The sequence below is a fragment of the Phymastichus coffea genome, unplaced genomic scaffold (assembly GCF_024137745.1).
Source record: "Phymastichus coffea isolate CEN01 unplaced genomic scaffold, Cenicafe_Pcof_1.1 PCOF00278, whole genome shotgun sequence".
In the NCBI taxonomy this organism is placed as follows: domain Eukaryota; kingdom Metazoa; phylum Arthropoda; class Insecta; order Hymenoptera; family Eulophidae; genus Phymastichus; species Phymastichus coffea.
The window spans coordinates 22,635-45,248 of NW_026707089.1; the positions used below are offsets into that span (position 1 = coordinate 22,635).

General features: G+C 40.1%; 2 protein-coding genes and 1 non-coding gene across 3 annotated transcripts; 2 read left to right on the forward strand and 1 right to left on the reverse strand.

The window, feature by feature from the left end:
• The first annotated feature begins 13,882 nt into the window (after positions 1-13,882).
• On the forward strand, positions 13,883-18,548 carry LOC131674674 (uncharacterized). Its single transcript, XM_058953490.1, has 7 exons — positions 13,883-13,928; positions 16,680-16,729; positions 17,110-17,197; positions 17,266-17,584; positions 17,666-17,806; positions 17,873-18,194; positions 18,258-18,548. Exons 4-7 carry the CDS (start codon positions 17,517-17,519, stop codon positions 18,531-18,533), a joined length of 807 nt encoding a protein of 268 aa, XP_058809473.1. The 5' UTR covers positions 13,883-13,928; positions 16,680-16,729; positions 17,110-17,197; positions 17,266-17,516; the 3' UTR covers positions 18,534-18,548.
• Trnal-cag (transfer RNA leucine (anticodon CAG)) lies at positions 15,588-15,671 on the forward strand. The gene has a single exon. It is a non-coding gene; the product is annotated as a tRNA-Leu (tRNA).
• Positions 18,549-18,788: 240 nt separating the features above from the next.
• Positions 18,789-22,472, reverse strand: LOC131674670 (BLOC-3 complex member HPS1). Its single transcript, XM_058953487.1, has 8 exons — positions 22,057-22,472; positions 21,470-21,738; positions 20,928-21,391; positions 20,225-20,855; positions 19,871-20,009; positions 19,392-19,505; positions 19,233-19,318; positions 18,789-18,966 (listed from the first exon to the last, which is right to left on the reverse strand). The coding sequence occupies exons 1-8, from the start codon at positions 22,186-22,188 to the stop codon at positions 18,789-18,791; spliced, it is 2,013 nt and encodes a 670-aa protein (XP_058809470.1). The 5' UTR covers positions 22,189-22,472.
• Between the last annotated feature and the right edge of the window lie 142 nt (positions 22,473-22,614).

The following is a 22,614-nucleotide window of genomic DNA, read 5'->3' on the forward strand; positions in this document are numbered from 1 at the left end:
TTCTATCGATTTTCCCTTTCTGCCTTTCGGCTGCCAACTTTTACAGGCAGGTTTTCCGTCGTCACGGAAACGGCTGTGATCGTGAGATACACGCTAACTTTCAATTGATCGTTGTAACCATCGTGTCCAAAGCTACATTTTCCAGCCAGCCCTACTCGGAGAAGAGGGAAATGACGAGCCTGTGCGTTTCTGACGAACGCGAGCTTTTCGACGATCCGCAGCCGCACTTCAAAGTCGACTAAGAGCACTCGCGAAGAAGCCTTTATCGGTGATCGGCGAAGCGCACATCGCTGAAAACACGCTCGCAAACGCTAAAAATAAAAGGGCCCCGGAACAACTCTGTGCAGATTTTATTCGGCGAACGAGAACTCGGTCGACCTAACGATCTGGCGAGGCTGAGGTGCACTCAAGGTTAAGGCTACGGCTCGCTATCAGTCGTTTGCCGCGACGACGTCAGGTATCCCGACGAGAATCGATTTCTCGCTGGCGCGCCCGGCTGCTTTCGGGAGCGCGCTTCGTTTGTCGAATCCCGTTGCCTGTACGTCCGTGCAACGATCGTGTTTGTCAGTAGAACGTAATCTAATCGCCGAGAGCGGAAGTTGCGCTAGGAATTTCGGGGCGAGCATCGAATTATTGAGCAGGTCGCCGCGTTGAAAGCCAATATCAGCAACGGTATACGACGTTCGCCACGATCAATATCAGTATTTGCGTTCTATTATACTCCGTTCCCGATTTTCAATCTCAACGATCCGTCGCAAAAACGAGCGACGCCGTCTTGGATGATTATTCGTCAAAATCATCGAGAGAACGTCAGCTTTCGTCGGAGCGAAAAAAATATTGATATTTTGCAGTTGCAAGTTCGCGAGCGTTGCAAGCGCAGCGGCAGCGCTGAAAGCTCGTATCTGCTGCAGTGTTTTGTGCGCGAGCGTCGCGCGGACTGACAACAATGCTAATCATTTTAATGAACCTTACGTGCCATAATTCAATTTGCCACCGCACGTAGGTTATGTAAAAGGCAGTAGGCAAGTACGTCACGGGTACAAACACACACAGCATCTCTCTATTGCGCCTCCTGCTCGCCGATATATATCTATATACGTATTACACAGCGTTCTATCACGAAAAAATCGATGGCGACCGGCGACGCGTCATGTGGTCGCATAAACACTCCACTGCCTTACCGACCGCGCGTCCCGAGAAATCGACCGAACACGATTGCGCGTTTTATAATAACTAGATCAAACTTGGAAAAGGGAAAAAGGAAATAGAAAGAAATTCACCTCTGTTTTGACCAGGTCGCTAGTAGACAGGCCCGGTGTCATTTTCATCGCTTTAATACTGACACAAAAGAAGACACACTCGGCGAACACAAACTTCTACCGCTGTTAATATTTTGTCGCAACGACGCGGTGGACTTGTAGCTTCACGGCGAATGTGCTAATGTGGATAGGAACTGTTAACCAAGTCTGCGTAAAAGATCGCACTGTCACTCGCGTGTTGCTCCTTCGCACTTTATACTGCGACTGCCGGCAGCAAGCGCCGCGCGCATGTCTTCGACGCGCGCGCCTCCAGAATCGCGCCACGAGAGGAGAACGAGCCGAGGGTAGGGGGATTTCTCGTAACGAAAGAGAGGGGGCTATGTGGCTGCTATAGAGGATGACGGGGATGAGAACTATAGTTCTCATATAGATATACATAGCTACGCTGTGCTGCTGTGCTTTTGACTTGTTCTTTTTGTTTATATCAGTATTAGGCTTTTTCGGGTGTCTTACCGAGACGGAAAGATGCAAGAGATTGAGATTCAGTGTGGATCGAACGAGTGGTATTTTCTTAGATCACTCATTTTCAAGTGGGCGATTTGTCCTGCTGAAGATTCCGCTGTTAAGGACTTCACGGAAATGTCTTGTCTCGGAATTGTCTGTCAACAAATTTTTTTTGTGCATAGAAACGCGACGATATCGCGTGCGAAGATTATCACGTTGGACTAATTTCATATCGAGCAGGAAGAAAAAGAAGTAAAATACTCGATTATCGGCGAAGGGGAAGTCATGTATTTACCTATACGAAAGAAGAAAATATGATTGTTGCGATAGCGCGTATCGCCGCGAGAAAGGATCGGACGTCGAGCAAAGAGTCGCCGACTCCAAAGTCCAAAAATGAAACGACGGCCAATGCTTATTTGATCGGCCAGAAATACGCCAAGAGGAACGTAAATTTGTTGAACTCATCGCATGACCCCATACGCCTCGAGAAATTAGCCTTTCGCAACTCAGCGCTATATATCCGTCTCGACGTTAGGGGCGGCACAACAGCTCGTTAACGAAAGCTTAAGCTCCGGCGCGTCGCGTTTTCATCGCGAGAATCAAGCGGAAAAATCGCGCGAGGTTGCCAGCGCGGGCAGCGGTATTACGCAACGGGTCGACGAGATTGTGCGAGCTCACGCGATAACGGACCAAATGACGTTTTCCGATGAGCGTTCGTCTGTCTATGCCTCTCCGATTTCTCGACTCAGATTGCTCTTCCAGCTTTGTACGAAAGAGCACATTATCGTTCTCAGAAACAAACTTATGCACGATAAGCCCTTACATTGCGCGTTTCTGCTTACTCTAGACAATAGTCTCATCGATTACAGGCGTTTACTAAGAAAAATATTGTCGTGCTTCAAAAGTCTATAAATAGTCAATGCTACGATGACTACCAACGTAAAAACGTGATCGAAATGCTGCCGACGAGAAAACCACGCGCTTTCAATTATTCCCTCCTCTCTCTCTCTCTCTCTCTCTCTCTCTCTCACTCTACGGTGAGCAAAAGCGTAAAGCGTAGGCGGAAAGAACGAACGAATCGCACGCGCTTTTATCGCTCTCGACGTTTGGAGGCTCGGCAAGCTTGAGCAAAGGTCACGTACGTGTGCGCCAGACTTTTCGTCGTCTTTCGCGGGATTGCAGAGTGTGTGTGTGCGTGTGTGACGCCTTGGCTGAGAGGTGGTAGGCAGGGTCGACGCGCAGTCGAGGAAGATGCAATCGCTATCACGAGAGACTATAGTACAATATATCAAAAGAAGTATACTCATGCTTGAAACTGGACTTGGATTAAATTTATAACAGCTGACACTTACCTGAAACAAACATAAATGAAAGATCCGTTAAGTACATCCAAATGAAAAATCAAGCCTGTGTTTATAGAAACCTAACGCCGCAACAGTGATAATCGATTCACGAGATAACATCAACTGATCGACAACAAATGTAATATTAAAATTGATTATCGCGAAATACATCAGCGTGTACAGCGTCGTAGATTCACCGAAGGATTCGTCATGATTCCAAGAAGGACATTGAAACAATGACCAGTTGACTTTCTAATATCACAGAGATAAGAAAATGCTTGTCTTTATTTAAATAACATTTCAGTGCAATCGCGTGCATCTATCGTGGTCCACAGACTTACTACGTTTCTTTGTGGGTTCGAGAGATACGCAATGACGCTTTGCATGAAAAGAAGTTTGCTTAGCCGCGCTGGTCTTAGCGGTCAACGGACAAACAATGCACGGACGATTAGATAGTAGGCTGTCGCGAGGAACGAGCTTCGGCCGATTTTCGAGCGAGCTGAACTAGATTTTGTCAAAACAACCGATCAATCGAGAAAACGGATATATCTCGTTTATGTATGTCGCGCGTGGCGGCCGTAAGAAAAAAAAAAGGAAAAAGAAAAAAGGCCTATATGGTCAATGTAGGCAGCTTCACGGGTCGATGAAACTAGGCCTCGCAGCCGAGTGAATTACGCAGTTGGTCGAGAGACGAACAAAAGGCAGCACGGTGAGCTTTCATCCGAGCCCTAAACAATTGCGTCACGTCGGCTCCGCCAGGCCTGCCCTCGCTTTCTATGCGTACGTGCAGTCGGCGGCGCGGCGGCGCGGCGGCGCGGCGGCACGGCGGAGTTATCGGCCTCCGGGCTGGCTGACGCAATCGGCAGGTGTGCGCGAGCAACTCCGGCTCCTATTGGCTAGCGCCAAGGGGCTCGAGCGCTCGCGTCATCCGAGCCGTTTGCGCGCGCGCGCGCGCCCTTCGCCAGAATGCGGAGGGGGTGCCAAGCTTTCCCAGCGAGAGGACGACCAAAAGAAATTATTTCCAAGTTATTTTGGCTCCAGGCGCGGCTCCGTAGTTATTGCACATTTTTCAACGTTCAAATAATGATCGCGTTTCACGCGACGCTACATTCTACAGTCTGTAAGGTGCTTTCACGAAGGATCCACTTTGGAGACTCTCGACGATCAAAATTCAATTTTATTGACGATTGTTTAATCGATGTAGTTTCAGAAATATGCTTCCCAGGAGCGCGTTCCTCTTTACTGATTTCAGGAATGTATTGATGAATTTAAAACAGGTTTTGTGCATTTCTGAAGATTGCCATCGAATGAAAGTTAATGACGACCCAATCGATCCGTCATGTCTGAGTGCAAAAAACAGCTCAATTCAGATTACATCACATTTTTTTTTATTTATGCGTGTTTCTTGCAAGCAATTGAAGTTGTGAGTTAGTCACGTACAAAAATTAGCAATTTTTCTTAGAAATCTGCGCACATCTAAATTTATACTGCTAACAGTTTGTAGTTGGAATTTCTTTCCATACGAGCAAACAGGATCATTTTTTTTATGTTGCTTGCATCTTTATAAATTGAGAAAGTGTAATCAAACTCGTTACAGCGTTTAGAAGATTTGTCAGTTTATAGTTTTTAAATGAAATATAACGAAGGCATTCCTCAAAAGTACATTTAAAAAATAATAATTTTCGCCATAAAATAATGAGTTATTGATACTTGAACAATATTCCAGTGAAATTGTGTACAAGAAAGCCGCTAGTTAGTCTTAAAATTGAGCAGGCAACCAAATAAATCTCTCGAGCTCTCTCAAAGTCGCGCAAGTTCCTTCAGCGACCTACTCGAATGTTAGAACAGGATTACATTAGCGAGCGCGTGACAACGGAAACGCCTCTTGCCTGTCACTCGCGCGGACGCAGCATTTTTCACCTATTCGTCATCGGTCACAACCTGTACTTTTGATATATCAACGTTGCAATATCAATGCCCGTCTCATTCTTTTCCATTTGTTCTGAATGACGATGACTCACGGCCAATTATTAAGAGACAAATACGAAAGGAGCTACGTGCGAAAGCAGAAGGAGCAATCGAGTTATCTTAACATTCCAAAGGAAAGTTACCGCTCGATTCAAATCTGTAAATGACTTGTGCGTAATCGGAAGAAATATCACTGTCGAAGCTCTTGCAAGTCATTTCATGAAAAACATAAAAAATATGCTAATGTCAGTTTACTTATGACGTATTTGTACTCTAAATTGCAGCAAATGTTTCCTTAAACGTACACGATGATTATATTATTTATCAACAATACCGCATGAATCAGACATCAGAATCTCGTATTGCAATTTTCATTACAAGTGAAATCGCCGCGAAAGAAAAATTAAACGTGACTTATTTTGAATGCGGTTTGTCAACAACTTGTAATTGCGCGACTGCATCAAATAAGAACGAGAAACTGACGCAACAAACCCAACCCAAATCAGAACATTAATGTCATTTGATTGATTTCGCCGAGAGATCATTTCAGCGATTGTCAAGTTGTTTTTGAAAAAATCAGAAATTTGTCAAATTGAAAATTCTGCTGCAAAGGTCAGCGCGTTTTGCGCAAGCGGGCCGCTCGATACTTTCGCTTGCAGGTTGCATCAGTTCGGCCAGAGCTGACGCTCGCTCGTCTGTCTAGTTGCGTGCACGTTGTTTTTTGACTAATTGTGACTGGGTGCAAGACTTCATTTTCTAAGGAAACTAGTAGCACTCGTGTCTTCATGTTTGAAAATATATTCCAAGTTCATAATTAAATTTCAATAATTATAAACTAGTTACTGTTGACGTTTGTATGCGAATCAAGTTTGCAGCAGACCAAGAACATCAATTAAAATTGATTGAAAGCGCTGATAGATAACAAGTTAATTGGAAAGAATTCAATTGGAAGCAGGACGCGTGCGATGAAATCCCACCCTACATGGATTCTCGTTCTAATAGCATAAGCTCTTAGCACTGGTTTACCGTGCATGTGTCACGGAGTTGAAGGTATCGTCGTGCGAGAGGCTCAGTGACCGCGGCCGAGTACAGCGGACGAGACGAGAGATTGCGAGAAGGCCAAGAACTGAACCGGTTTGTGCAACCAAATGCCCAGACGCATTACAAGCCGCGCCCTTTTTCCCTGCCCTGTTCCCTGTCACGTACGCTTTTCAAACTTGCACGCCTAACTCCAAAAACTACGCGAGCGTTGCTGCGATGTTGTATATAGTTCCGACAGTGTTTACGGAGGTTGGGTAGTTGCGTCATGCTTGGTAGTCTTTACAGTGTTGTAAAAATCAGTCAATCGGTTATATTGATCGAGTCGGTATCTGCAAGTCACATATCGGACGTTTGTAAATTAAAAAACATTTCAATCATGTGCAAACGTATAAGATCCGATCTCTGAGAAAAATATCAATTGACTTTTTGGGAGACGTAAATGGACGTTTTTGAAATGCTTCCAAAATGACATATTCCATTCTGTTCCGGCATCGATTTTTCTTCTATGTAAGTAGCCGAATATAATGAGCTGCCTAGCCGTCTTCGCTTTACGACCGTACAGTCAACCAATACGAAGGTCTTTGCACAAAATTACTTTGACATTCGAATTTGTTATTGAAAAATTATTGAAAGCGTCGACAAAAATTTTTTGGCATTCAATAGCTCGTGACCAGGCACAAAAGTTAAAACGGACCGTTGAAAAGAAAGCCGACGGAATGCATAGATCGCTCTGGGCGACGTGCCTATGATCACGCGTGCGAGAAGACTTTCGGTGCAGAGCGCCATTCAAACGTGCGACTCTACACACGTTCTCAGATGGCAAGTTCGACGTTCACGTTTGTCGTTTTCTGTGTACTTTGTAAATATTTAACGATGTATGTTTTGAGTTGTGAATGTTAAAAGTTGCGACGTCCAATGATTATTGACTTTGATTAGAAAGTGTAAAAATGCCGATGAGATACAAATGCCCATGCAATCTTGAAATGCCGTACTTATCTCGATTGTCAATGGCGAAAAGTCAATTTTTTGTTCGGTTCTCGCGCTTATCACGACGTCAGATTAACAGCCGACGCAACAAGCTAATGAGCTGGCTGCAGCTCTCGGGATCGCGATTTTCTACGATCAACTTCAACCGTAGCTCCATAGTCTTTACAGCACGAGCCCCGTTGATTCGTTGTCCTGTGCCTTTCACAGATTGCGTAATATGCATTTGGTCGGCGGTCACGCGTCATTTCTGAAGCGTGACTTGTCGGCGCGATCGCGAAAGCCGATTGATTATTATTGACGAGTTACGAAAACTCAGAATCAAAAGCTTCGGCGAGAAGAGAAGAAATTCTTTCTCTTCGTCCTTGACGTGGAAGCTATTTGTAAACACAGAGCGAACCGTTCGCGTTGCAATCGAACTTGTACGATATTACCAATGGAGAATCGCGCATAATCAAATAGTCGATCGAGTGACGATCGTCGCGCGCACGCTTCGCGGAATGACCCGCGCGGTTTGTCAGCAGTACCAGTATTGGTTTCTCGCTTGTTCTGGGTATCGAGTTGCCCGCAAACAAATGTATCGTTTTGTCCGCCGTATGCAGTTTCTCTCTATTTGCCGTTGCGCGCCTCCTTCGGACAGTCCCGTTTGATCGCTAACTCGATCGAGGAGGCGCCACTTTGCAAGTGGTTGTAAGAAATTGCGACTCGTCATCCAGTGACAAATATGTCTCGACTCGCTGACCGCGTTGAATGGTTTGAAAATGCGAATCCATCTACTAAAATGGTTTATTCTGCCGATGCGGGCTTCTCTATTCACGGGAAAAGTCCATATCGCGTGACGTAGTTTAACGCACTTTACTGCCTTCGCGCTATCTTAGTTTTACGCTTTCTCTGCTGTTTCGCATAAAAAACACGTGATGTAGTCTGACAATTGAAATTCGATTTTTTTTAAATTCAGTATCGAGACAAGAAGTAGGCGGAGATGTTGAACTTCAAAAACGTATATCCACAATGCTAAAACGTATCGTTGAAAAAGTTGAAAGCACATCTCGCTCGAACAGCGCGGCAAGTCGTCGACTCGAGTATTTCTTTGCGCAGTGACGCATTTCAATAGCAACGAGAACTTCCACGACGAGCATAACGTCACGCAACGCAGTATCTAAAACCGCACTGACACGAGTATCATCGTGTACCAGTGCAAAAGCATATTACGCGCGTACGATCTAATTGACATATCGTTTTTCTGAGATGCCATTGTTAAATATTGCCATTATAGTGCTTTTGTATTTTCCGTTCGATGTGCTAAGCTATTGCGAGCGCAAACCTGTCGCAAGGTGAGCATTGTGCAATACCAACAAATATTTCCGATAACTTGGCGATATGCAAAATTTTCCGCATGGAATATATTCCAACTTTTACAAATGAATTTTCCTCGAAGATAACGGACTGGCGTACTGCTTGAATAAGTTACGTTGATTTTCATTCGAGGAACGAGCGACGGAGTGATGCTGGTAACATTTACATTGTAATTAAACACTTTTTACTGAGAATTTTGCGGACAACTTGTAAAGCTTTATAGTATACATAACATTTAAGCGAGGCAATAGGCAACGACATCAGCACTGCTTGAGTTTATCAACAAACCTGAATCGCTCACTTTCCAAGAATATTCTCTCGATAATGAAGTCAATTAAAATTTTCCGCAACAATTCCATGCCGTGCATGTGTTCCAAATTAAATCAAATCGCGAGTAATGAAAGATCGCAAGGCAATATTCGAAATAATTGTCAAGAATACGATAAACAGCGGGTAAATGTGCGCAACTGTGCTTTGGCAATTTACGACGCGCCTGATCGGGAAAAACGCGCACGCTCACACGTGATTCACTCGGCAGCACGTGTCGTAGGCTTTAAAAACGTGATGAGCGTCAGCAATTCGCACACACTTTTGAAATCAGCGTTTGAGCGAAGCTTGTTCTTTTTTTCTCATTTGCATAACTAACGTGATCGCTACTTTTATAATTGAACCGTTGGAAAAAAGCTATTGAAACTCTTTCGTTATTCTTTGAAAATTGTCAGCCGTGAGACGATTGGATTGATTAACGAAATTAGATCATTTGCAAATTTCTCGCGAAACCAGTTGTCAAGCTAATTTTTGCAGAAATTTTTCAAGAGGAAATGAATATGACTATCGCTTTATCAATATTCTCAGTGTACAGTTTGAAGAAATAATACACATCGAATAATTTATCGAGTTTGACAGTTTCAGTAGACCATTGATTTTCGGGATATTTAATAATACCGATTCTAATCGAAAAGACCTCAAAAACCGTTAATTATACATTTTTTAAAAACACGCAAATTGCATTGAGACGATTGCTACACAATTGTATTGAAACTAGTTGGCTGGACTTTGAAGTGCCCGGTGTAAGTAATTTTATTTGTAGTGCCACGAAAAGTTGTATTGAAGTGGTAATTGTTCGACAAGCAAGGAGCCAAACCTGATTGCTAAATATAAGAGGAAAAAAGAAAGGATCAACGATACTTTGCCCTGTCCAAGTTATATTTGGGATTGGTTCAAGGTCTAGTGCACGAGACATAATTATACGAGACAGCGGCGCCGGCCGGTAAAAGGCCTCTTCGACAATACCGGTTTCCTTCAGGCTGCTGGTCTCCAATGGATTTTTAAAGTCAATTTTATTGACTGTCAGTGCGGAATTTGGAGCGGACAGCGACGACTGGCGTGGCCCGCGCGATTGCTCGAGAGGCCAAGCGAGACGGACAATTTTCTAATCTGGCCGCACGTGCTCGGGCGGTGCCGAGCGCGAAGTCGCGCGATACTAGCGATCGCGGCCGAGCTCTGTTTACATTTCTCGCACTTGTTGTCTCCCTCGCGGGCGAAAGTTCATGGCGAAAATATCGCTGGCATTGTGTACGCAGGCAAGGCTCGCACGCTTTTTACACACTCTCTCTCTCTTTCTTACTCTCCAGAAACGCTTATCGGACCTCTACGCTCGCTTGACGGATACTCAAATTCGGAGTCTGTCCGTGCGTGCGTGCGTGCGTGCGTGCATGCGTGTCGCCTGAATTATTCATTCGCGGAGGTCGCGCGGGGCGCACAGCGGATTTCTACGCTGTCGTCGCGAAATCGAATATCATCGACAGGCGCGAAAAAGTATAATAAAGACTCACTTGATCCTGCGGCCTTAGCCTAGTCAAGTCGCTGATAACGGTCGGCATGATGATCAATCGCAAGCACACAGTGGGGTCGAACAACTGGTCGGACTCGGGAAGAGAAGTCGTCTCGGGGCACACCTGTCGCCTTGGCGAGCGATCGACAGCGTCTGATGATCGCCACGGTCGCTGCACGCTCAGACAGCGTCGCTCGCTTTAGCGCACGCAACAAGAGAGACAGGGAGAGAGGAACATACCGCGCCCACATGTATCTTACACCAATTTCATCCAAGTATCTGTGTGTCCGTGTGTGTGACGCGCCGAGCAAACGAGTTTCCTTAGGTATTTATATTTATATACATAAGTATAGCTGTACCGGAGATCGTGATGCTTGCTGATTGGATGGCAGGTTTGGAAAGGATTGGAGAAGCTGGTCATTGCAGGATTTCGTTGTTGTATTTTAATCGATGAAAGTATTTCGTGACGTTGCATTTCGTAAAAGCGAGTGGCTAATCGAAGAAAAAATTATTTTGGTTGAGTTTTTACGGAAGGTTTTGTAAATGAAAAGTGTCATTTATTTAGATCCAGAGAAATATTTCTAAATGTCATTTGTTTGCTTCTAAAGAGTCTTTGTCATTGTGCAATTATAGCGTTATCACGTCCTAGATGCTACTATTACACTCGTACTCCGCTTCTGTCTTAGGCTTTAATGAACAGCTGGTTGAGTTGTAACGTACAAATAAATGAAAAGAACAATAATAGAGAATGCGCATTTCTATATTGCATGCCCCATTTTTGAGTAAAAATATTTTGTTCGTCGACACATTTCCTTCATTTCTTTAGTTAACGTAACATCCCCAGATAATACAATCAGTCAGTCATGCTCCGACTGCCCATCTATCGCAACCCTCACCTCATTCCCTCGTGTGTCGGCAATAATAAGTATGGCCTTAAATTGATAGCCTCAAATGTTTGAGATGCGTTTCACAGAAGATAAGACTCGAAGAAATATTGCGTATTTTGTATCGCCATGGGTCTACGACGTTCTTAACTGTATTTTTAAGCAAGTTGATTGCGCGAACGCATATACAGTATAATCTCTCAAGATTGAAAGTTTTAAAGCACTTATTCAAGTATCGTAAAACACGAATGAATATTTTTTTCGTTGATCAAAAATTTTTCACGTTTAACAAAAAACGGCAACGCACTCATTTAGATAAAACCAAGCGTCATCAAAGACTCTTTATGGTATTTGAAATGCATCACATTTAATGGCGGTACAAATCCTACCTAATGACACTCAGATTAAAACAGGTTTTACATAACGTTGAGAAAAGCTGAATATCAAGATTTTTTTAAATTTACATTATTTCAGAAGCTCATGTTATTGTTATAACGTCGCGTAAAACACATTGAAAGGTTTTTGCCGTTGGTTTTGCCAAAATATATAGCAATTGGAATTCTAATATATGACGTTAGGTCGGGCATTTTGGTGTTCGACCTTGAACTCCACGACTTGCCGATCAATTTAATTTTAGTCTCAGCGCCAGCTTGTGAATATCAAATTATCCGGTTACCGCATTTTTTTTTACTTGATTGCTTTTACGTTTCAAATGCATGGATTTGCATTCTAACGAGTAATTTGGTGAATTTTTCCTCCAATTGATCCGAAAAGCTTACGTAATACTAGATAATCCATCATAAGAATTATTGCCATTGTACGACGAAGAGAACGCACCGGTATGATTAAAAATTCTAGCAAGCATATATCTCAAACCTTGTCCGATTACTCGTTCACGCTGTAACGCGCGCAAGTTAGTTATAAGTTTATAACTTTACAACAATTGAAATCCTCGAGAAAAATCTCGAAGTAGCACAAGGAAGCTCAACGATTTGTGCACGTATTTGCCTATGAACGTACCGCTGCACTGACATACGATACGAAATGTCGCGTGCAGCAATAAAGCCCTGGCAACAGAAAATCATCGGGCCAATGATGTCAGCCCATAAAAAAGCCATTATTCAGCGTGGCTATTCCATCTTTGACGAAAGCGCGTTTGAGCAAGGGTATCCTCCGCGCACATGTCCAGCGCGTGAAACTCGAGCATTGTTACCTGTGACGTCACCTCGAAACTCGACTCCTCGGCAGCACGCGAGAAGCATTAGCACAGCAACCGGGCGCTCTTGTTCTTCGTTGCACTTTTGCACTCGCGAATGCGGCGTGCGCAAGTTCAAGGTCGCGCGATATACTGGATACGCCAGGTGCACGGGCGAAGGTTATTTAAGCGCATGAGCAGTGACGAGCTGCGCAAAGATTTCGCGATTGGCCGGAAAAAATGCGCTCGTGTGCATTGGGAAAATTAAGCTTTTTTATTTTGGAAGCATTGCTCGCTTGATCGTCAAGTGATACGACGAGCTTTACAAGGCCGTCTTGTAAATAGGCGAAGAAGCTTTGAAGACATTCTATTTGGTATCAATGTTTATTAAGTAAAAATACTTCATAAAAATATCATCACGATTTGTCGATGCGAAAGCTTCGTGTGCTTATTCAATAAACTTTCTATGAAGATATGGTAACTATGGAACGACGATCTCTTATGTAACTTGAAATAAGGATAGAATGATTATTTGAAATATAAGAGTAATGCGCAGAAAATTGAGAAGGAAAATATCTCATTGTTCTTTGAAAGTTTATCGCTTTTTTTTTAAATAACTGCTCGTGCAGGAAAAAGAATCATCCAGCCATTCACAAGTTAAATTGATGACTGACAAAAGTTACGTAACCGTAGGCCAAGCAAAGTACACCACTGCATCGGAAAATGGTGAATTCTGAAAAGGCAGAGAACACAATGAAACATTGTTCGCGTTCCCGCGGTTTGCCGCAGTGTGCGCATATCCTGTTGACTTTCGGCAGAAATTGGCGGATCGAGCGTGTCGATCGCGGCCTTGAAAGGAGCTCAACGCGGTATTTTCTTAGGGATATATAGAGAGTGACAAGTCGCGTCGTTTGCCAAAGCATCGAGCCGCTCTATCGTTCTACTCCGCGCCCTGCTACCGCCACTGTGCTGCGATCAGCTGATCAGATCAGCTGCTCAAGTTTGCGGCCCGTTAGGCTATGCACGTGAACACCTTTCTGCCCCTGACGCGGTGATTTCTTTTATTGCTTGAATGGCGAATGACGAGAATTCCGATTACTTTTGTCGAAAGATCGTAATAGCGAATGTAGTAAAATGGAAATAAGAGCCAAGGCAAATGGTCAATATTATGAGCGTTAGTCTTGCTCGATACGAACGTGCTAGAAATTAATTTCACTATCAGTTGTTTGTCCTCGAAAAAGTGTCGCTGAAAAACCAGCTGATAGCGACGGCGTAGGAAACTGATGCATGCGAAGCATTGTAAAAGTATATTTATGGCGCAAGTCGACTGGTCCACGCGCAGACATTCAATCGTCGAGTTCATGAATGAAACTAAGTCGTTATAGATAGTTTGGTTTTGAGTGAGCCATGCGCAGTTTCTCTACTCGCCCCTTTCTCGCAGATGAGGCCACCTTTCAGGGGAACACGAAGCGATTGGTCAGACGCAATCACGCAACAATTTATTGTACCCATTGCAAGTCTCTTTCGTCTGCGTCCAAAGCGTCACGTGCATCCATCCGAGTGAGTACGAACAACGCGTACTTGTTTCGTAACATGCGCGCTTGCGACGCGTATTTCATTGTCACTCGCCTCGCACTCGACGCACGGTCAGACAATACCTGCTTCAATTCCGCGATAAGCGTTTGTTCGCGAAAGTCTAATAATTATTGAGAGCCACGTTGAGTTGGCGCCGCCAACCGAAAATCTTTATAAATTTTCAACTTCAAAATGGTATTTTGAATAAGTGCATTTGAAGTGTGCAATTTGAAATTTGACGAACTCGATCGGTTCTAATATCTTAAACTCCTAGTTTCGTATTTCAAAGTCGACAATACTACGACCCACGTATGAAAAACAAATATTGCGTAATGTTCAAAGGTATATTGTTGTCTTGCCATTGCTCAATACGTCAGAAAAAATATATTGCAGCTCGTATTCGAAAAAAAGAATCACCGACGAGCCGGGCATTTAAAAAGAATCGCAATAGTGTTTATAGAGCTAATTATAATAATTACCCAACGCTGAATTTTGCACCAAATCAGTCCTTGCGTAACAAGTCACGAAGAGAAGTAAGCAGTCGCCGCGACTTATGCATAAAGCCCGACATTGACGATTTTCCAAAAATGAAATGTTCAGAGACCGCCGCGCGCAAAATCTCCAAAGATCGTTGAACTTGGACAGCGAGAGAGTTACAATTCGTTCCGTACCGCGGTAACCTCCAAATTCAAAGTTGATTACACAACGCATTCTCGTTCACTTCCATCACCATTGTCCTCGCGAACGTCGCGCACATTCGATAAAAGTCACGACAATGATCGATAAAATTGATCGAGGAACTTACAGGTTGAGCGATGCTTTCCCACTTCTCGGTCAAATACCACGACTTGTCTTCGCTCGCCATCTTCGTCTTCAGCACTTGTCGAAAAAGCAAATTCAGCCTCGCGTCGAATTACCAGAAGTTACGCACTGTTCCGCGCGCCGTCTCATGCACACGCGAATCTGACCGAAAGCACAACAGAGAGAAAGGCAAAACGAAAGAGCGAGAAAATAAAAGGAGAAAAAAAGCTCGCAAGCTCGTTCGCTGCCAGCAGCAGCAGCAGCCGATCTTCCACTTGGGAAAGAAGCTTGGCTTTGCAAGGTGACGTGCACGCCGTCGCTGCTCGAAATAATCCACGCCGCAGGTGTATTTTGGGCATCTTCTCGACTGTACCGCTCGCCGCGGCACATGTGAAAGTACGTTTTCGCTGCGTAATCGGCCATCGTAAAATAGCGGCCCTTTCCGCGCGACCTTGATATTTGCTGTCATCGCAAGCTCGACGCTACGATAGAGGCCGATCGTTTCACGCTGCTGCGCCATTTTCTAATTCTTATCAATTTCTTTCTGAGATCGGAGAAGGCGGGATGTTCACCCGCCTCGCGCTATTTTCACTCGAGTACGTAAAGACGTACTGTCGCGAACGCATTTTTTATCAAACGGCAAGTTCGCTGACAGTCGCTTTATGGAGATTGTTGTCAACGCTTCGTTCATTCAAAATAAGCTATTAGTAGGGCACCTAGCCAATTTATATCGGCAGATCTCTCAAGGTTGTGGTCGCCGGACTTCCGTAACAGTTGAGAAATCTGATCGGCGATTGAAACGTCAATTTTTAGAAAAATACGCATACAAGTTTTTGTCTCAATGTCAGGATGGCCGAGCGGTCTAAGGCGCTGCGTTCAGGTCGCAGTCCACTTCTGTGGGCGTGGGTTCGAATCCCACTTCTGACAGACTTTTTGCATTTTGTTGATCAATTTGATGGAAAGTTGACGAGCTTACACGTACGCACAAGAGCTTACACACTTTTTATTTTTAAATAAACAATACGGAATCGCATTTGCAAAATGAGGTCTATGAATAATTAAAACCCCTGGAATATACATTTTTAGCGAAAAATGTAGTCATTTTCAGTTGTCTCTGTTGTTTGTTGATAAAATGATATTCTATTTCATTGTAATGTTTAAACAAATAATTGAGCATTGTAAAGAAGACAGCGCACGGTCGATTATATTATAAAAATACATCGTTTTAATGATATTATGAGTATCTTTTCAAATATTACAAAAAAATAGACACACTCGAGAAAGGGAAGAGAAGAATATTGAAATCGAGTGAAAAATCGTAAATTGTTAGATAAGAAAAGTAGATAAGATGATTATTTCATTGTAGCTACTTCTACATATTCCAACATATTGTAATCAACAATTTTTAAATGAAAGGATCTCTAGAACTATAAATAAATAGAAATGACAAACGACGAGTATACTTTAACCGAGTTTCCGAATGAAACGATTTTTAATAATGAAAAGTATTATCGATAATAAATCGAAAGTACATAAATACCTTACTATCATAGTGCTTCACCTATGTAAACTAATACCGGAAATGAAAATAGAGGAAATCGAAGATCTCATATTCCAACTCAACTCCGTATCCGTATGTATATATTTGGCACTTCTGGCAGTTTGACATTTGTTTACTCAACACGTGGTTGGCAGACTTGATGGCCGCCTGCGGCGAGAAACTCGTCTAGTTTTTCTTGTGGTGGCGTCTTTTCGTGTGCCGCGGATGCAAATTTTCATCCTTAGCAAAAGTGCCATAAATTTATTCTTTTAGATTTTTCTATCATTCATTAATTTTAACTCACGTGAAAACAGAATATCGTGGCTCATTATTTACTACCAGGCGATATTACTTGAGAATTATGGCTGACGATGATTTGGTGGTTACGATTTCAGGCCCGGCACTTTCCTTGTTGCTGTTTGAGAATGCAAGATCCCAAAATCAAGTAAGAAATAAATATTTGATATTATGATTTACATTATTTCCCAATTTAGAATTGTACTTTTTCAATGCAGCTTACTGAATTCAATTCAGCGCCATTGGACTGTTTTGAGGTTACGTTTAACCTTTGTTTGATATATGCGAAATCAAATTTCATCTTTTTTTATCACAAACTCAAACTCGAATATGATTGTAATTTTGATGATTTTCATTATTAATTATTTATATATTTTTTGTATATTACATTAACAGTTTTTCTGTTTTATGTTATTCTTTCAATTTTCTTATTCCAAATTCAAATTAACAACTTAAAATTTCTGCAGTAACTTACAATATCCAATAATTCACTAAATGTAGTCTACCAACAAATTATTTTCATTATAGATTGGATTTTTACTAGGAGAAATTCAAATATTTGTAACAAAAAAAGTTACAGATGAAAAGTCTGTTGAAAACATTAAAACACATATAAGTAAGTATAGTAAAAATGCAAAAACTAAAAGTTTTGAAAAGTACTAATTTGAAAAAAAATATTTTTAGATATTAAAAGTATTGTACTGCATCCTTTGGGCTGTGAACCATTCTTCAATACCACAGGACAGTTAAATGAAGAATGTTTGAAAGAGTTCCTAAAAGATGACATATATAAAGTTGTTGGATGGTACCACTATCGTTATAACTTTAAACTTGAATTGAACTCTCTGAGAGACAAAAATTTACATACTGATTTATCAAAATTTTTTTCAAAGTTCATTAGACTACAAAGGCAAGAAAATTTTTTGTTTTTCCTTATGGTTGCCAATAAGAATGAAACTCATGCAACACATAAGTTTAAGCATTTGTTATATCGAAAAGAAGGGTATGTAATTTTGATTATTTCATTTATCATTGTCTAGTTATGTTTACCAAATGGTACTCATATATCAAAATATCTCAACAGAAAAGATTATAAGTCTGTATCATTCAGAATTAATAATCTAGGAGCAGATGCAACTAGACCTGATGGATCAGATTATAAGCCTATTCCAAGATACACATCATGTCAAACTGACAGTTTTGATCAAGTTTATGTTTCATTGAGGTATGCATAGCTGATTAGTTTTTCTATCTGCAACTACTTGTAACTTAGAAATTATTTTATTCACAGAAATGACTTAAAGAGGGTTTCTGGAGTCGAAGCAGTGCAGCTCATAGAAAAGGGTGCAGAAGCTTTACTTGCAAAATTAATACCCGAAGTCAATAAAACTGATCAAATAGTTACAAAACTATCTGAGCAGTTATTTGAAATGAGACATGCTTATTGTAGAGAAAAGTTTGAAAAGATGAAGACAGAATTTATGAGAACAGAAATGCAACGGTGTTCTATGGACGTTGATATACGATCGGATATACAACGTCCATTGTCTCCTTTGATTACAAAATCTGAATGTGTAAGTCCAGAATCACCTTTAATGTTTGATCCACCAAAGGTAAAACAATAATAAGCATTTATTCTAAATAATTAACTATTTTTACAATCACTATTTTTGTAGATCTCACCGTCAGGCAGTACTATAAAAACGGCAACAAAGATAAATTTAAAACAAGAAAGCAGTGACGAACGGACACAAGATCATACCTCGAGTAAACAAAATCAAATGAAATATGACTGTCCAAAATCACCAGAGCTTAGTAGTCAAAAATCGAAATCGGTAAAACAGCGTAAAGCTCAATTTGAGTATAATGTTCAATCACTCACTAAATTGACATCTAGTTTTGATAAAAAGAGTATACGCAAATCGTTAGACTACGACAGACAAAACTCTTAACTAATATTCGACTCTCTTTGCTAGTTGTACATATAATTTTAAGACAGCGTTGGAAGTCACAATGACGAGTGCATGAAGATTAGGAACGATATGTTAAATTTGCTTTCATTTTGTTTTTTTTTTCACTTTAAATAGATAATACAATTTCATCTGTAAATATGAAATTTCGTGGAATGTATGCGGTAGCCAGACGGTTCTTAAACAATAAGTAAGTTTTGTAAACAAGAGCTTTTGCGTGGCAAAAGGTATATTTTCTTATAGTATGTCTGCAGGATTGTTGGGCAGACCGGTAATTTCCCAAATTGTTGCAGCCAATCTTCTAGAATGTTCAAGTACACATGACGATGTAGCCAATCCTAAGTGTACACAGTATAACTCGTAAATGCGAATCTTGTTTGGCGATAATTTTGGGAAGTATGCTTCTGCCAATTTCCTAAAAATATAACATACTTAGTAAAACAGTTTGTGATGGAGATTTGAACGTTGAGGAATATTAAACTAGTTATAAACTTTTCTTTTTTTGCTAATTATACAAATATTAACTTGAGGATTATTCATCGTGAGACTGGTGTATAATGTCTAAAGATAGAAAAACTTCTTATTATTAACACAAATTTAAAAAAGAAATTTCTACAACTTTCATAAAGAAAAGCTTATTGTGTTTTTTTACAAAATAATTATTATCATAGTCTCACGTACTTGTAATAATCTCCACAAAGAATACCAGGAACGGGAAAATTTTTTAATATGTGATTGAAGTATGTTTTGCATTTTAATGATGTGCCCTGCAAAGCAAGAGAATGGATGTGAATAAGACTAATTTAATATTCAAAATAATTTTAATAATTATAAACATACAGAGCTATCTTCAAACCATAAAAAGTATGCATAGTTAAAGGTAGTGTCTTTCCACATTATGGACATATGACCTTCTTGCAGGTGTATTCTACTCTGTTCAACCATTGTCCAGATCTGTGGAAATTATTAAACACTCTTTATTATTATTAAAAACTCGCAAGCTTAAAAGTAACATTCTACATGCCGCAGGTCGCTGTCGTAATCCTTAATTTTATTACTTGTAATGTTAAAATGCTTATAAACGAGTTTATTCAGTCCATTGTGATTAACAAAAGTACTTTCGAATTATTACGAATGACTTAACTAAAAGCTATATTATGATTGTAATACATTTATGTTTCATAAATTAGACAAAACACAAATATACTTCAATCATAATATAACTTTTAATTAAATAATAGTATTTTAAAGTTTATAATTTTTTCAAATTTATTATCTATTAAAACATTGTTATGAATAAAATAAGATTATAAATTTACCTTCTTTATTGTTAATGTTAAAGTTTCTGAATTACTGAAGTCTATTGTTGGTGCTATTAATCTGTGAGTTGTCCTATCAATGTATATAAAATGCACCAGTCCTGGAAATTCTTCTAGATATTTGTTGATTGTTAGAGAAGTTCTCATAGCGATGCAACATTAAGCATTAAGGACAAATATTTGAAAGTATTTTAGGCAGATGCAAACAGTTCATTTGTACTTAAAAAATATATTTATTTTCTATAAGAAAATTTACCAAGAGAAATATTAAAATAAAAATATTTTTGTCTAGAAAATATATTAAAAACATATTTGCATTTTTATATTGACATAAAATTGATATAAAAAGGATATGATCCAATAGTGAAGTTTTTTATAGCTTTAATTTTTAGAAAATCGCTAAACTCATTCAGTTTTTGACTGACAAGTTTGCTAACAGTTGTGACTACATCTCGTCCTAATTGTACAAAATTTTTATTCAAGCAAATAAGCTTGAACAAATCTTTCAGTGATTCTACAAAACTTTGTGTACTGGACTCAATTTGTAAAACAGTTTCAGGATCCCTAGTTTTCAAAAGCTCCATATATTTTTTCCTAACTTGTTCCCATTTCATTTGTAGTCGTCTTTGGCACATATCAACATCATTACTAATGTTACCTCTGTTTTTCTTAATACCATCCAAAGTTTTTTTGATAGATGCTTCAAGATTATCAAATGCTGGTCTCAGTTCATCAATATCTCTTTGCAGTTGTAATCCATTTATGACATTCAAATGATAAAAACTATCGCACAAGCTAGATGAAATAGTTAAATTTGTCATTTCTACTATTGTCACTAAATTTATCCCATCAGCTAATTGAAATATATGAATAGCATTTGCTGTATAACCACAGTCTTGGGAGCCAAGAAGCATCACTTGACTGTTAAGTTCATCGGAAGCTAACCAAGATAGATTTTCACTAATAGAGGAGTCCCTTGTACCTTCTACAAAATATATTGGATTCATTGTCGACATAAAATTTTATAACATTTTTATTAATTGCAAGTTTGACTCACCAAATAAATTACATATATCTACAGATGTTGGAATCGTCAGTTTTTCCAAATTATCAGGAGGCTTATCTTGCTCTTTTTGTATTGCACCACTCCGAGACAACAGAGTGTCGTTGGCTTTGATGTTCTTTTCATAATCTCCCTTTATGCTTTTATTGGCTACATGACACAAGAGAACCATTAACAAAATGTCAGATGCCAATAAATCCTGTGCTTTTATACTAGAAAATAAAGACATAAATTTGTGTTCAACTAACACCAAAACATGTACATTCGAGAATTCTGATTGAGCTTTCAATTTATCAGCTGCATCACTTAAAACTCCTAAAGTTGTTGAAGCTAAATCTGCATTTACTGATAATTGTTCAACAGTTTCTGTTAAAATACTCTGTTCAGATTTCCTTAATTCTACCCATGCATCCATAAGGTGTGAAACAAGTTCCACTTTTTGTCTACTAGTTTTCAATCTGAAATTTATTAAAAAAGATAGATTCAGTTAACAATCTTTTAAATCATGATAAGAACCATATATTTTTTAAACTTACAAAGATACATTAGGACCACAAAAATGCTTGACAATAGTTACACAAATACCCACAGTTCTTCGCATTAACTCCACTACTTCATCTGATATGTAGATAAATGTGTATCCCATGTATTCATCAAATACAATATTAGTGCCATCTTGACACTTCATTGATGTGTATGTATTGCCGAATTGTGATGCCATAAGATATTGTGACGTAACAATTGGAGAGAACAACTGCATGAGAATGTTTGGAGTTGGTTTGAAGCTCGATGAGTCACTTTCATCCTAAAAAGGTAATATCGATGAAATAAGTCATGAATTGAAAAATACAAAAAGCTATTTTTGTACTATGATTTTAAAGAATTTATCAAGTACGATTTGCATTTACATTCTTTATATAATAACTCATTTGCATTTTCAAAGCAGAACATCGCTCAACAATCAACATACTAAAGTACGTTGTTATATAAAACATCTAAATGATGTAGATTAGCTTCTTGTCGTAGGTAAAAAAATCTACCGAGCATGAATTGCAATGTTTCACTGACTTAATAAAAAAGAAAAATAACAAAGGCGGGTGTTTTGTTTACAAAGCACGCTCACCTTATTTTCGGCGAGTAAACCCTGGAGTCTGGCCAACTTTTGAATGTGATCGACGAACTTGTCGTTGCACTTGGCGAACAGAACATCGTTCAAATGATCAAATATCAGAATCCCCCTGATATTCGTACACATGATTATGGCAATATTACTTGCAGCTATAATGTTGCATTTGTTTATATATAAAAGAAAAAAAAATATGGAACGAGCGCCAAAGAAAAAAAGAGGAAGAAAAAGAGAAGGATACAGGCAACACCCGTAAAGCGAGGTTTTTGCGGTCGCTGCGATTCACCTATCGAGCGCTACTAACTCGTTGCTGCTAAGGCCGTCTCAATACAGGTTTTCCACATGCTGTCTGCTTTATTATTTTTTAAAAGCCGACTCGCGTGGGGATTACGTATCTGCGTGACTGCTGCCTACTGCGGCACTCACATCGGTATTGTTGACATTCGGTTTCTGATTAGTACCTTAGATGTCTCTGCTGTAACCCCTCATTGATTTTTCATTTATCGGACTTTCACGACTGAGCTTCAACACTTGTTTCGCAAGCGCTGTAAGCGT

Coding starts and splice junctions, on each gene's coding strand:
- LOC131674670 (XM_058953487.1), bottom strand. CDS start 22,188: ATGTGTACGAATATCAGGGGGATTCTGATATTTGATCATTTGAACGAT. Junction 21,392..21,469: donor TGTGGTCCTAATGTATCTTT/GTAAGTTTAAAA, acceptor AATAAATTTCAG/ATTGAAAACTAGTAGACAAA. Junction 19,506..19,870: donor TAACATTAACAATAAAGAAG/GTAAATTTATAA, acceptor TAATTTCCACAG/ATCTGGACAATGGTTGAACA.
- LOC131674674 (XM_058953490.1), top strand. CDS start 17,517: ATGGTTGCCAATAAGAATGAAACTCATGCAACACATAAGTTTAAGCAT. Junction 17,585..17,665: donor TTGTTATATCGAAAAGAAGG/GTATGTAATTTT, acceptor ATATCTCAACAG/AAAAGATTATAAGTCTGTAT. Junction 18,195..18,257: donor TAATGTTTGATCCACCAAAG/GTAAAACAATAA, acceptor CTATTTTTGTAG/ATCTCACCGTCAGGCAGTAC.